This window comes from Cricetulus griseus (genome assembly GCF_003668045.3).
Source record: "Cricetulus griseus strain 17A/GY chromosome 1 unlocalized genomic scaffold, alternate assembly CriGri-PICRH-1.0 chr1_1, whole genome shotgun sequence".
Taxonomy (NCBI): Eukaryota; Metazoa; Chordata; class Mammalia; order Rodentia; family Cricetidae; genus Cricetulus; species Cricetulus griseus.
Window position 1 is genome coordinate 207940160 of NW_023276807.1, and position 15616 is coordinate 207955775.

At 40.2% G+C, this 15616-nt stretch overlaps 1 protein-coding gene and 1 pseudogene across 1 annotated transcript; one reads left to right on the forward strand and one right to left on the reverse strand.

Moving 5' to 3' along the window:
* Positions 1–237: 237 nt before the first annotated feature.
* Positions 238–15616, reverse strand: part of LOC100763549 — a 32843-nt pseudogene continuing 17464 nt past the window's right edge.
* LOC100762974 (olfactory receptor 7E24-like) lies at positions 4342–5268 on the forward strand. The gene has a single exon (XM_027386677.1). It carries the CDS (start codon positions 4342–4344, stop codon positions 5266–5268), a length of 927 nt encoding a protein of 308 aa, XP_027242478.1.

The following is a 15616-nucleotide window of genomic DNA, read 5'->3' on the forward strand; positions in this document are numbered from 1 at the left end:
GTTATGAGGGACCCAGACACTAGTTGGGAACTTAGGTGACAGAAACAATGATTTGAACAAATTACATGATTACAAAGCTGGTGATTCCAGCAGGTCTCCAGGAAATCAGGTGTGGCTTAGAACATCTATGGAAGCTGTGGCATGGGAGGGGCAAGCACTAGGCCACCTGGAACAATCTCCATAACATGAAGGACAGGGTCTAAGCATTTGGTGCTCCAGGGATCTCCAGCCAACGCTTTACTTTTGCAGGGGATTCCTATAGGACCTCCTGGCAAGCTTCACGTCACTGCCCATCTGTTTCTTGATTCTAAGGACCTGATTGTACTTGACTGGGCACTCAGATCAGCAAGAGGCACCAGTCTTGATATACCCCATGCAGAACCCACCAAGAGGTCAGCTATGAAAGTATCCTCAGTGTCCCCAGAGCTATGGGACTTCGTGATGCACCAACCATTGGACTATGCCAGCTTGTACTCCTGCGGAGACTTGATTCCAGTGCTGATCTGGTTCACTTGGAGCAGGAGGCAGTTGTAGGACTTCTCTGTCACAGCCTTGGCAATTCATTTATGCTTGGTAACCATGAGGTCATCCCCAGCCACCTGGTTGCCTGCAATAGCTGTGCACTTGTGCCGAGCTTCCTAGTTGTCCTACTCAAAAGGGTCTTCATTCGGCACCACTGGATACTTCCTGGTAAGGACTTACATCTGGTCAGGTGTGATGTACCTGTTGCAATACACAGGAGATTTGAAGTCCAGGTCATACATGCCAGATCTGAGGCACTCAGAGGCTTCCATGTTCATGTCCATGTCCATGTCCATGACACCATGGTCAGTGTAGTTGGACTTTGCAGTGGAGCCTTCAGCAGCTCCAAACATTCTTTGTTCTCTATGATGTTAGGGACAAGCTTGTCTTCATCACACACATTTGTGGAATCACTTTCTTATTTCTCCTTGATGACATACTTCAGATTTGGTAAATCTCTGCTACAGTGCATATGGCTTCCCTGAAACTGGGTGCCCCTACAAGCAGTGTCATGAACTCTTGTAGGGCCAGTGTATTGTCAGTATGAGAACCATCATTCATCACAGGGAAAGCTTGCATTTGAAGGAAGACTTGAGGGCTGTCAGCCAAGTCAGCGAAGTGAGAGTACAGGGACTCACAAACTCCTTTCCATGGCACCAGCTTTTGAGACAGCCAGGGTTACTTCCTGCATGGAATTTACAGCAAATTTAGATTTATTTTCAGTGCCATCCATCTTGATGATCAGTTTGTCTATCTTCTCTTGTTCTACAACATTCAGTTTCTTATAACTCAGAGCAGGTGCAATAGTCTTACTGATGTGCTCAACTGTCTTGAGATCCCTTAACCAGCAGCACATGTTATCATTTTCTTGGAGTTCTTGGGCCTTATAGATGTCAGTGGAGTCACTTTTGGTCACAGCAGCATGGAAGAGACATTAAGAGGTAAAGAGATGAACCTGAACAGTGGGATTCTCTTTCAGTATGGCATTTGCATCAAATTTAGATTTATTTAAATGCCATCCATCTCAATTGTCAGTTTGTTCACCATCTCTTGTTCCACAACATTCAGTTTCTTGCTACATAGAGCAGGTGCAATAGTTTTAGTGATGTGCTCAACTGCCTTTTAGATCCTTTCCCCAGCAGCACATCTTATCATTGTTATGGAGTTCTAGCGTTTTATATGTGTTGGTCACAGCAGCTTGGAAGAGACCTTTTGTGGTACAGAGATTAAACTGAACAGTGGGATTCCCAAGAGGCAGAGATCTTTCTGTCATGAATCTTTAGAATAGACATGGTGAATTTCTGACCTTCAGATTGCCACACAGGAAAGAAACAGGTTTCTGCAGACACAGTAGAATTTAATAATAATAAAAGAGAATTACTAAAGAGATCCTAAACTGAAATATATCAGGAAATGTGAAATTTAGTAAGGTCAACAAAAAACTCATAGCTAACCTCTTGAAAACATTTAACATCTCTTCTGCTTCCTCCATTAACCCCAGGAATTCCTTAGAGATTGCAATATTGTGGACCTGTATGAGTAATCACCAGCTCTGTGCATTGAGTTTCTAAGGTTAAGTAGGAGTAATTATTTAGCCCATCCCTGTGGGTCATCAGCTTGTTCTCTGTAATCCAGGACTATATAACCCTGTTTGATATATTCCTACAGTGTTCTGCGTCAGGAAGCTTTTCTATTATATTCACTTCAGGATTCAAGTGAGGTTGAGCCTTCAGCAGCCAACAAGCAGGGGAGGTTCATCATATCCACCCTTCATCATGACCACACAGAGCCACAGTTTATTCAAGTAAGTTCTAAGGGAATTGAGGGTGAAGAAGAGAGCAGAAGAATTATTATTTCTTCCTATGATAATTTGGGCAGCATGATGGTGTTATAACTTTAATAAAAATTTGAGCCTCTCTACTGGGATTTTATGTTCTTAGTTGAGATGGCAGTCCTGAAATTCTCATTGAACTATCCCCAGTGTTTCTTTCCCACACTCCTATAACCAATGACAGCAGAAATATGCCAAACTAAGTTGTTTTCTAATCAAAGTAAAGTACTGTGACTATGCTCGTGTGGGTGATTCAGTAACTTCACTTTTTTTGGCAACTTTTTTTTTTATTCGAATTAGAAACAAGATTGTTTTACATGTCAATCCCAGTTCCATCTCCCTCCCCTCCTCCCCCACCACCTCCCCCAAACTAAAACCCTACCTGTCACATATCCTTTCTGCTCCCCAGGGAGGGTGAGGCCTTCCATAGGGGGTCACCAGAGTCTATCATATCCTTTGGGATAGGGCCTAGGCCAGTAACTTTACTTTTAAAGTAAGCTAGGATGTGTGTGTGTGTGTGTGTGTGTGTGTGTGTGTGTGTGTGTGTGTGTGTGTGTGTGACTAAGGTTTTCCCTGCTTAGAAGATCTGAGCTCTGTATTCTATGACTCTTACTTCATCTGAATAGTTCCTCCAAATCCCAAAATTATAAGCTTCTTCGTATTTATTATTTTATACAGGGAGAAAGAAAAGACAGTATTGCTGTGCAACATGTACTAGGTTGTCAGGTAGAAATGAGTGAAGTCTTGTCTCAATTATTTGCTTGATCACAACACAACATGATGCTTTTAGTAAACAGTCATTTCATAATACTTTACTGGTAAAAAAAATTTGGCCCATATGTTATTTCCCTCATGGTTTCTGGATCTTTTATAAGAGAATGTTCACCTCTGCTGTGTGAACTGTGGGTATTATATCTGAAGTGTGTTTGGAACAGTCTAAGAACATTGAAATCATAATTCCACTCAGGCTGTTCTAGTTCCCTTGGTCCATGTTATCTTCTTTGTACTTTGAGATATTGTCTTATGAAGTTCCCTGCAGGATTTCAGCAAACATGCACTCATTTTGCTGCATCTTCTAAAGTGCTGGATTTACAGATCTATGCATTTTGTGTTTTAGTTTTCTGGGTATTTTTGATGCTGTCAGCATCTTCCATCATTCCAGGGCTCGGCCAATAAGTTTCCAAAGAGGAAATGAGGTCAGATCCCTATATCACCTGCAGTTTGAAAACAAGAGAGCTTAAAATGATAATACTGTTAAGACCTCTAGATATATTCTTAAAACTATATGAATAGTAATCCATGAAAATATACATATATGCATGAAATAATGAATGAACACAGAAGCTATAAATGTGAAGTAGAGTGGGGTGAGTTATATAGGGAGTTTGAAGAGGTGAAATGGAAGGAAGAGTTTTTTTTTTACTATATTATACTTTGAAATATAAAAATAATGAAATAAAAAACAAATGAAATGAAACCACTCTAGAATCAAAGAATGATATATTTCTTTTGAATTATTTTTTCTCTGTTATTTATGTGAATTAGGACATGTTATTAGAAATTCTGAGACACATTATCTATCATATGACCAAGTTTTAGTAAGTATATTTTCTATGAATATTCCTTCTTGTGTAAGTATATTTTGTATATTGATATAACTTACTAACTCTACCTTTCATTTTTTGGCCTCACTTTATTGTGACTATAGGCTTACAATTGCTTACAGTAACTCTGGACTCACATCATCTAGAATACTGTATTCAATATGGCTCTCATAAGAGGTAACACAGGAGCTAAGAGCAAACCACTATTTAGAGTATGGCATTTTCCACAACTGAGTAATTATTAATGATGTCACAGTAAGCTTGACAAAATAATCAACATTTATACTTACTTGACTCAAATTGCAAGGAAGGTCTATATGCATTCTGGTATCATTGTTAACAACATTTTTGGTTTCCTCCAAAAGATGTTCAAGAAACAAAAACATGCGAAATGCAACATCTGTACCAGAATTCCACTTCATTCAACTCTCTGAGGATCCTGACCTACAGCCTGTTCTCTCTGGCCTATTCTTGTCCATGTACATCTTGGCCCTGTTTGGAAACCTGCTCATCATCCTGACAGTAAGCTCTGACTCCCATCTCCACACACCCATGTACTTCTTCCTCACCAGCCTGTCCATGGTTGATATTGGTTTCATCTCTACCACTGTTCCAAGGGTGATTATGGACATCCAAACTCACTGCCCAGTCATCTCGTATGTGGGCTGCCTGACACAGATGTCACTGTATGTATTTTTTGCATGTATGGATGACATGCTTCTGTCTGTGATGGCATATGACAGGTTTTTGGCCATCTGCCACCCTCTGTATTATCAGGTCATTATGAATCCCAGTAGCTGTGGTGTCTTACTTCTAGGGTGTTTTCTCCTTAGCCTTGTGGGCTTACTGATGCATGATGTGGCAGTATTAAATTTTTCCAACTGTGAGGATATTTTTGAAATTTCCAACTTCTTCTGTGGTCCTTCTGAACTACTTAATCTTTCCTGTTTTGATATATTTACCAATAACATAGTCAGGTACTGTGTTGGTGCTCTCTTTGGGTTACTTCCTGTTTCAGGAATCATTTTCTCTTACTTTAAAATAGTTTCCTCCATCATGCGATCATCATCTTCAAGTGGGAAACATAAAACCTTCTCCACCTGTGGGTCTCATTTGTCCATTGTTTGCCTGTTTTATGGAACAGGATTAGGGGTGTACTTCAGCTCTTCTCTGTCACTTTCCCCAAGAAGAAATGCAGTGGCCTCAGTGATGTACACTATGGTCACACCTATGTTGAATCCCTTCATCTACAGCCTGAGGAACAAGGACATTAAAACTGCCTTAAGAAAGATTCTGAGCAGAATATTTTAATCATTGACATTCTTTATGAATTCACCATATATATCTCTATATATTATATCTATATATTAACTGTACATGTAAACCACAGTTAATGTCTCACACATTATATCGCTAGTTACTCTACAATATTGCCTGATAAAGTGTTGTAAGATAGACTGTTAAAATAGTGTGAAAACATCATGGGAGTACCCAGTTTCTCCAGGAGCTGAAACCATACATGTCATTGTTCAAGTGGCCAAGAACCTGAGAGTAGATAAGCCCTAGGACTGGGGGCAAAGACAATGCTATTATTGTGCTATGGGAAAATAGCAATAAAACTCCTATTGCCATACTGCTATATTCATGGATCAGAGTCTCACTTATTTATCATCAGAGAAGGTTATTCTTGTAGTAAATGTAAATAACATAGATACCAACAAGTGGACAATGTATAGAGAGTGAGAGACTTTGAAACACTCAGATCCCAAATGGGATGTTTTAATAAAACTCCTTCCCCTCAATGCTCAGGGGTCTATGCAGAAGCAGAGGTGGAAAGATTGTAAGAACCAGAGATTATGGATGACTCTAAGAAACTGTGTCTTCCAGACACAATACGACTGATTCCCATATGAACTACTGAGTTTGTGGCACCATGCACAAGTCTTAAACAGGTGGAAGATATAGTCCCAGCACTGAGAGGGGGAAATGGATATGGGTTTCCACTCCTACCCAAGAGATTATCTGCAATTAATATCTCACAGGCTATCTTAACCACACTAAAGGTAGGCTACATTTATTTGGTCAATACAAAAAATACTCTATAGTATTTTTGTCTTATTAGTCTTTTGCTTGTATATTTTAGTTCCTGTTTTGTTGGGGTTTTGTGTGTATTCTTTTTTGGGTTTTATTTGAATGAGAGAGGAAGAGAGAGAGCAAAAATCTGGGTGAGTAGGGAGGTGATAAGGCTCTTGGAGGAATTGGGGGAGAGTGAAAATGATCAAAATACATTGTAGGAACAAAATGCTTTTAGTTTAAAATCTTCAAGCACTGTAGAGAAAAAAGATGTATAAATGACTAAGAAACTTGTGAACTATAATCAAATCTTTAGCCATTAGGGAAATGAATATCAAAACCATGATATTGCTTTCTATTTAAGTAGGATAGGAAATGAGGATGATGATGACAAAAGGAAAATAGGTTCTTGTGAGAGTGTGGGGTAATTGGAGGCTTTATCCATCATTTCTGGGAAAGTGACCTTTTTTGTAGTACTTCTTTTTTGAATTTGTTTCATGCATATTTAGTGATAATAAATAATAAGTACAGCAGGATTTCATATTATTCTATGGGAGATTATACTTTACACCTATCAATAAATATTCTTTAATTGGCTCTTTTTCCTTTCTCTTTTAATTCTCATTCACTTTTATCTCTCCTTCTATTACCACAGACACATACCCAACAGCAATTACTGTGAAAATCTCCTTTTTCTATTTTCCACGTATGATCTGGCTCTTTTAATTGACCTATGAGGGACCTGTGGATGTATCTTTCTTGGCGTGTAGGTTGTGACCACTGAGTTTGATTAAAAACTGGTGATAGGGACTATAGCCTGTTTCAAATCTCTAATCCTCGGCTTTAGTAGCAGCGTGGCTTGTGTGTTTCTATAGGTCTCTTCCACAACCCCAACAATGGGCTTATCTTTTAGGGCACAAAGCTATTACTATTTTCAAAACAATAGTTGTACTATTTAAATAGTCTTTATCCTAGATCTGCAGGATCCCTTTCATTGGGCTTTTCTCTACCATTGATCATGAGGATAGAATGAGACAATAATTGATGGTGGATGTCAGATAAGAGGCCCTCTACTTGTCCCTCTACTGCCCAGAAATCAGGTCACACTCTCCAGTATTCTGTCCTCTATAAGGACAACCCTGCTTTGAGCATTCAGGCTGGGTGGGTGGGTAGGGGAAGAGAAATCCAGTTCCTCTTCCTTCCAATGACAAGATAAATTCATGGCCCTACTCAGCACCCAACTCTTTCATTTCCCTTGGCATGCTGGCTAGTTTTTGCCCAATAGAGTCACATGGGAAGAAGGAACATCAATTGAGGGAAAGCTTCCATCAGAACTGTCTGTGAACATGTCTGTGTGTCATTTTCTTGAGTGATGATTGATATGAGAGGGCCCAGCCCACTTTGGGCAGTGCTGCCCTTGGGCAGGTTGTTCTGGGAGATATAAGAAGGGTATTTGAACAGGAGCTTAGAAAAAGCCAGTAAGTAGCTGTCTTCCATGGCCTCTGCTTCTGTTTGAGTTCCTACACTAGCTTCCTTCAATGATGGACTGTGACTGGGATGTATAAGTCAAATAAACTTTTTCCTACCCAAGTTGCTTTGTAACTTACCATAGCAGTAGAAAGCAAACTAGGATACATGTAGACTGTGTCTGACAAATCAAATGGGGAGGGATTTCCTACTCACTGAAACCCAATGATAGTAATAAACCTTTGTTCTGTAGGATGTTTCTGAGGGACACTTAAGGGCCTATCTCTCCTTTTAGAGCCCACATCCTGCTGCACATGGCAGGTATCTCTCCTATTCTCCCACTTCAAGCATGTCTCCTAGTGAAGGCAAGGCTGCCTCACCCTTCACGGCCCCACCATGCCTCTGGTATGAGGTCCTTCTAATTCACTCCCACTTCAAGGCCTGATGGTGCCCCCTTCTCACTATGGTCATAAGACTCTGTCTCCTAATGGGGCAATCTTGTGTCAGCTCCTTTCCAGAACCTGATGCTCTGACATGCTGGTCTCTGATATACAACAGTGAAGGACTGGGAAGAGTCTGTTTCCCAACCTATGTAATGGGAGATGAGGCTGTGTGGAATTGTCTCTAGCTGGTTTCCTGGGAAGGAGTTTGGCTCCCTCCAGGATGAGACAGTGTGAGAACCTAACTTGGGAAAACACTGATGGTTTGTTGTTTGGTCTCCACAGCTGTTAACTCTGACTTTCTTGGAAATGCATGGTTATTCTATTTAGAGAGATAGATTTGAATGAAGAAATGCATTTAAAATGAAAATTTTATGAATATAAAATGGTGAAGTGATTCTGGTCTTAGTCCATTAATTTTTTGATCAATGGAGATCATAAATGCTACTAGAGGAGATGTCCACTCTGAAAACTGTATTCACACTTGAATTTAATACTATATAATAAACAATATATCCTTTAATTCAAATCTTCATTTTCAATAACATCTGTGAAGGCAAGAGAAACAATTAAAAGAGGAATTCAATCCTCACTCCCTCATCATTTTCACCTCCAAAGAGAGCCTGTTAACTGATCTGCAAACAAGATTGTTACAATTTTTTATTTGAAATCACTTGTCATAGTTTCAGGACCTTAAAGAGTCAAACCCTTGGCACTTGTTTTCTGATTTTTCAGATTTAGTGTTTCTGAATATGGACACTTAGATAAAAATGGTGAAATAGATAGAACTTGGGATGGTCTAAAATGTTTTTAACTAGTTTACACAGATACTTACGAAAATAGGAAGGATTTTTGGATATAGATATGCATTCCAGTAGAAATCCTGTACTTACAGATAAAAATTGAGCAAGTATTTATGTAGTAAGAGATCTAATGTAGGGGTTGGAGGTGCAAATAGTAATGCTGCAAAGTGCTGGGTTCAGGTTCTTTTGATGAATTGATCAATTTTAAGAAACTGGCTTAGCTTCTTCATACTTAATTATTCCCCCCTGAGAATTTAGTCTTAATTTATATGTCACAAATGTGATCTGAAGCTTATGGTATTACCTCAATGTATGTATTTGTTCATATAAACATCAAAATGAATTTAGCAAAATAATTAGACTTCATTTTTAATGCCTAGTCTGTGGGGCTTCCTCTCTGACTGCCTCTATGGATGAAAGGTTGTCCTCCTATTGTCACAGTTTTGTCATCCTGACTCCATCTGCTGACACCAGCACTCCAAGGGAATTTGGGATATCTTTTCTCCCATGTGACTCAACCGGTGGATTTGTAGCAGCTGTTTTAAAAATTATTTTTTTTATCCGGGTGTTGGTGGTGCACACCTTTAATCCCAACACTCAGGAGGCAGAGGCAGGCAGATCTCTGTGAGTTCAAGGCCTGCCTGGTCTCCAGAGCGAGTGCCAGGATAGGCTTCAAAGCTACACAGAGAAACCCTGTCTTGAAAACCAAAAAAAATTAATTTTATTAATAATAAGTTTTCTAATCCAAACCAAAATGTCCTAAAAATATATACCCTCTCCTGGGATAAGGCAGGATGCAGTGAAGGGCATGTGTTTTTGATCTGTAATAGTTATATTGAGAAGACCTGAGAAACTACCACACAGAAAAACACTTTAGTTCAAATTCTACAGGAGATGGAGTGAAAGCAACAAGGAGGACTTAAGCCTGATGGAGTTCAACTAATCTTGAAGTAATATTTACAATACAAATTCTTCTGGTATACAAAGATTTCAGTAGACTTGTGCTGAAAGGTGGAGTTGGTGAAAGGTAGAGAACATTTGAGAATGTATCTCAGAAGATAGAGTTAGTGTTACAGAGAAACGCTCACAGATTTCAGAGTTGCTAAGGAGAGCTTCAGAGCTGTACCCAACTCTGCTGTATTTGGGGTCTTAACCTGTTTTGGGGGGAAATTTTGAATTTTTGGGATAATTATTTATTCTTCTACTCCATTAGCTGCCTCATGCTTGGCATCTTCCACTATACTCTCATGAAATCAATGCTCTCAGTTTATAAATGCCTAAAACCTCTTCAATAAAGAAAAGTCTCTGAAACCTTTTAGGTGATTGGCTACTATCTTATTGATTTATTTCATAAAAATCATTTGCTTGCTTGCTTCTTATAGTTGATATCTACACTTAGAATATGGTGGAAATTATTCACTTGCAGGTCATTCATCACCTTGTAATCGCCATTTCTAAAAATGCTTTTTAAAATACAAACTTATCAGGGTATGCATGATGGATATTTTTGGTTGTTAACTTGACTACATACAGAATGTGAAGACAATTTGAACATCCTTATTCACCTATTATGAGAGACAATGAATTTGGTGACTCTCCATGTAGAACTTTTGGCAGTTTGTGGAAAAATAAGAAAACAATGATGTTGGTTGGTTGTTCCTAGAATCTCTAGATGAACTGACAAAGGAAAAGGATGAGCTCTGTGATAACAACACTCAGCTTCTACCATCTCAGAATATGGTAAAGGACAGCAATGAACTCAGTGATAAATTGACTGGCTCCAGATGTGCATAATTAGTGCAATGTTTTCTAAGGTGACCAGAAGAGAAGTTTCTCTTCTCCAGCCATAGAACCCAAGTTTAAGAAAATTAAACTGAATTATATGATTGACTGAATTACAGAGAAAATTCAAGTCCTGGCCTCAGAAGATGCCAGCAGTTAAGGTAAGGGCATTAATTGGTAAAGAAAGGAATCCTGTAACTTGGGGTGCAGATATATAGATCCTACTGTGACTAAGAACTTGGACCCCAAGATTTTCTTAATTTTTTAAAAAAATAATGTTAAAAGATCCATGTGTATGGTGCTCTATCTCCATTCCATGTACATCTGCATTCCAGAAGAGGTCATCAGATCCCAATAGATGGCTATGAACTACCATGTGGTGAAAGATTTTAGTTTGCTGAGAAACAAAGTTTTAAAGATTTTAGTTCACAGAGAGCAAAAGTTTCCCACAGGCCTTGGCCCATTACAAGGAAGTTGGCCCCAACCCCGGGCACATCCTATGGTTTAGACGGGGCAGTCACCAAGACAATCCTCTTTGGGTCACACCTGGCTGGCCAATAGACAATCAAGGACTTTCCAGGGTACGTTCTGTGGTTTTTTCTTTTGTAGAAAAGCAGGTCACACCTGGGTGACCACTCTAACATGAGCTCATACTTTGTAATCAATCACTTTGTGCCCCTTGACTGTATGCTGATCTGCATTTTTTCCTGTATAAGGAGCCTGTAACCCTTGCTGGGGTGTGCAGCTTCCCCGATATTGCTGACACCCGAATGCACATTTGTTCAATAAACCCTCTTGCTTTTGCAGCTCTTGGTCTGGTTTCTGAGTCTTGGGGGGCACGTCGGGATCCTGAGGCCCTTAGGGGTCTGGGGGTCTTTCAGTGGTTGCTGTGAATTGAACTCATGACCTCTTGAAGAGTTATCAATGCTCTTAACCACTGAATTATCCCTCCAGTCCCGAACTCCTAGATTCTTAAGGGTTTATATCATTTGATGAGTCTTTCCACTCTTAGAAAAAGATGCCTCACCCAGAATTTCACCACCTGAAGGCTTCTTCCTCCCCCCCACTCCCCCCACTCCCCCCCAGCTCCGCCTTGTTATCTAAGGAGATTAATCCTTCCTTGTCTCCTAAACAGGAAATAGCTTTCCCTGAAGGAGATACCAGGAAAGACAATGTAGATGTTCCTCAGGGCCTGCCAATAGTTTCTTCTACATCTAAAATCAGAATTAAGGCTAAGAAGGCTCCTAGAAGGAAGACCAGAAAGTGTAGTCCATGAGGAGGTGTGCTACATCACTAAAGAGATTAATGAGTTTGCTAATTGGTTGAAGGGGAAGTCTGGGGAATATATATGTGAATGGATTTTAAGGTGTAGGACAATGGTGAAGGAACATAAAAGTGGATCAGACTGAGTTTATTGATATAGGCACAGAGGGTGAAGATTCTAGGTTTAATATGGAAGCTCATACAGTTAAAAAGGTGACAAACGTTTGTTTGATTGGTTGGCTAAAGCAAACAAAGAGAATAGAAATAGAAAGGAAGGGAAATACAAATAATAAAACAAAAGTTGTTTTTTTTTTGAAAAAATCAATACTATGAATAAGCTCTTATCTAAACTAACTAAAAGACAGAGAGAGAATATTCAAATTAACAAAATCAGAAAAAAGGGGGCACATAACAATAGACACCAAAGAAATCCAAAGAATAATTAGGTCATACTTTAAAAACCTGTACTCCACAAAATTGGAAAGTCTAAAAGAAATGGATAACTTTTTGATAAGTAGCACTTATCAAAGTTAAACAAGTTAAGATAAACAATTTAATAAACCTATCACCCTGAAGGAAATAGAAGAAGTCATTAAAAGTCAGCCAACCAAAAAAGCTAAGGGACAGACGGTTTTATCACAGATTCTTTGGAATCTTTCAGACTTCCAAAGAAGAGCTAATACCAATACTCTTCAAATTATTCCACAAAACAGACACAGAAGTAACATTACTAAATTCATTTTATGAAACCACAATTACCTTGATATTTCAACAAAGAAATTTCAACTAAATTTCAACAAAGAAAGAATTACAGACCATTTTAATCATTAGCATAGATGAAACAATACTCAATAAAATACTCACAAACTGAATCCAAGAACATATTAAAAACATCATTCACCATGATCAAGTAGGCTTCATCTCAGAGATGTAGAGATGGTTCAATGTAAGAAAATCCTTGGCCATCAGAGAAATGCAACTCAAAACAACTCTGAGATACCATCTCACACCTGTCAGAATGGCTCAAATAAAAAATACTTATGACAATTTATGCTGGAGAGGATGTGGAGAAAAAGGAACACTCATCCATTGCTGGTGGGAGTGTGAACTTGTAAGACCATTCTGGAAATCAGTATGGTGATTGCTCAGAAAAATGGGAATCAGTATACCTCAAGATCCAGCCATTCCTCTCTTGGGTATATACCCAAATAGTGCATGTTCATACAACAAGGACATAAGTTCAACCATATTCATAGCAGCACTGTTTGTAATAGCCAGAACCTGGAAGCAACCTAGATGCCCCTCAACTGAAGAATGGATAGAGAAAATATGGTACATTTATACAATGGAGTACTACTCAGAAGAAAAATGCAATGGAATCTTGAAATTCACAGGCAAATGGATGGAACTAGAAGAAACCATCCTGAGTGAGGTAACCCAATCACAAAAAGACAAACATGGTATGTACTCACTCATATATGATTTTTAGACATAGAGCAAATGTTTACCAGCCTATAATCCTCTTCACCAAAGAAACTAGAAATCATGAAGGACTCTAAGGGATAAATAGACCCCAGGAATGGGAAGTGGCATGAACTCCCAAGCTAATTGAGAGCATGAGTGTAGGGGGGTGGGTGCTGCCACAATAAGAGCACAAGAAGAAGAGTAGAGGAGAAGAAATGGAGGAGCAGAGATATTGAGTTGGGGGAAGAATAGAGGAGAGAGAGCAGGATGAGAGATACCATATCAGAGGGAGCCACTATAGGTCCGAGAAGAGATCTGGAACCAGGGAGATCTCCAGAGACCTACAAAGATGACACGATCTGACAGTCCAGGCAGTGGAGGAGAGGATGGCCTAGAAGCCCTTCCCCTAGAATGAGATTGATGACTACTCTCTATGCTATCCTAGAGTCCTTATCCAGTGGCTGATGGAAGCAGAGACAGACATCCACAGAAATACACTGAGTTGAAATCTGGAACCTAGTTGAAGAGAGGGAGGAATGAAGAATGAAGGGGTCTGTACCAGGTTGGAGAAACCCACAGAAACAGTTGGCCTGAAAAAGGGAAAGCATATCGACCCCAGACGCTGAGAATGCCAGCTACACTGACCAGGGCATCATCTGCATGGACATAGCTGACTCTGCATTCTTCAGGTCAGGTAAGTATGACCTGGACTTCTAGTCTCCTATGACTCCAACAGGTACATCTAGTCATGCCCGACTAGATGAATGACCTGTGTAAGTCTATCTGTTAATATTCTATGGTGTCCATCAAAGATCCCTTTGACCAGGGCAACAGGGAGGCTCGGCAGAAGTTCACAGCTAGTGCAGACATCCAGGTGGTTGGGGATGAGCTCATGATCACCATCCCTGCATGGATTGCCAAGGCTGTGGCAGAGAAGTCCTGCAACTGCCTCCTACTCCAAATGTATGAGATCTGTCTCTGTTACCAAGTCTCTGTAGGAGCATAAGCTGGCCCAGTCCAATGTTGGGATTTCATGGCGTCCCTTTGCTCTGGGGACACTGAACATACTTTCATACCTGACCTCTTGGTGGAGCTCTGCATGGAGTATATCAAGACTTTTGTCCTTTGCTTATCTCTGAACACCCTTGATTAGGATCAAGGGAGAGATGCACAGGGATGCCAAAATAAATTAATGAATTAATGATTAAGTTTTACTTTCATACCTTGAATTTTTCATCATTTCATTCTACTGCTTTTGTTTTCACAGACTTTATTTTTGTATCTTCTTTATTCATATCCTCTGTAAGATCCTTGAACATATTCACAATTGCTATTTTTGAAGTCCTTGTATTGTGCTTCAGCTATATTGTATTTCTCAAGGCCCACAGAAATGGAGTTATTGGCTTCTGGTGGAGGGTTGTTCTTGGGTTCATGTCTGTGTCTTTGCACTGGGTTCTAAGCATCTGGAGGTGTTTCTTGGTGTTCATATCAGGTCAGTTTCCTTCACTGGTTCTTAGTAGACCGTTGTGGTTGCAGGTTGCATGGCAGGAAATGCTTCTGAGATACATGTATGGCCACTGGGGGTTCTGGGTACAATGTGCTATTAGGTATTGGTGACTGACAATTAGGATTACATGTGGGCTAGAATGGGGAGTTTGCAGGGGTCCACAGGTAGGAGAAAAGCAGGTTATGCCAAAGGATCTGCCTAGACCCTTGGGAATGTAGGCACACAGGGAATAGAGGCCACATCAGGTAGTCTGGTACAGGGGTGGGGAATAGGATGGTAGGTTAGAATTGAAGGACAGGAGGAAGACTGAATATGCTCATCTGATTCCCCAGACTGTGTGGCTGCTGGATTTACAAGAAATGTTTTTGGACAAAGGGATATAGTCCTGAGGTAGTCTAGAAGAGATCTATCTGCCTGTTCCACTGAAGCTTGCTTCACATGTCAATTCCAGCTCCCTCTCCCTCCCCTGCTCCCACCCTGCCACCAATCCCCCAAGTCACCACCCTATCCCCCTCTACTCCCCAGGGAGTGTGAGACTCTCAATGGGGATCTCCAAAGTCTGTCATAAATCCCATGCAGGGCCAAGGCCCTCACTGATGTGTCCAGGCTGAGAGAGCTTCCCTCCATGTGGTATGGGCTCTCAAAGTCCATTTGTATGTCAGGGATAAATACTGGTCTACCTCCAGAGGCCCCATAGATTGCCAAGGCCTCCTCACTGACATCCATGTTCACGGGGTATGGATCAGTCCCATGTTGGCCTCTCAGCCATCAGTCTGGGGTCTCTGAGATCCCCCTTGTTCAGGTCAGCAGATTCTGTGGGTTTCAGCAACCAGGTCTTGACCCCATTGCTCATTACTCCT

Bases quoted from the DNA above. Each gene is read 5' to 3' on its own strand.
- LOC100762974 (XM_027386677.1), top strand. From the start codon at position 4,342: ATGCGAAATGCAACATCTGTACCAGAATTCCACTTCATTCAACTCTCT.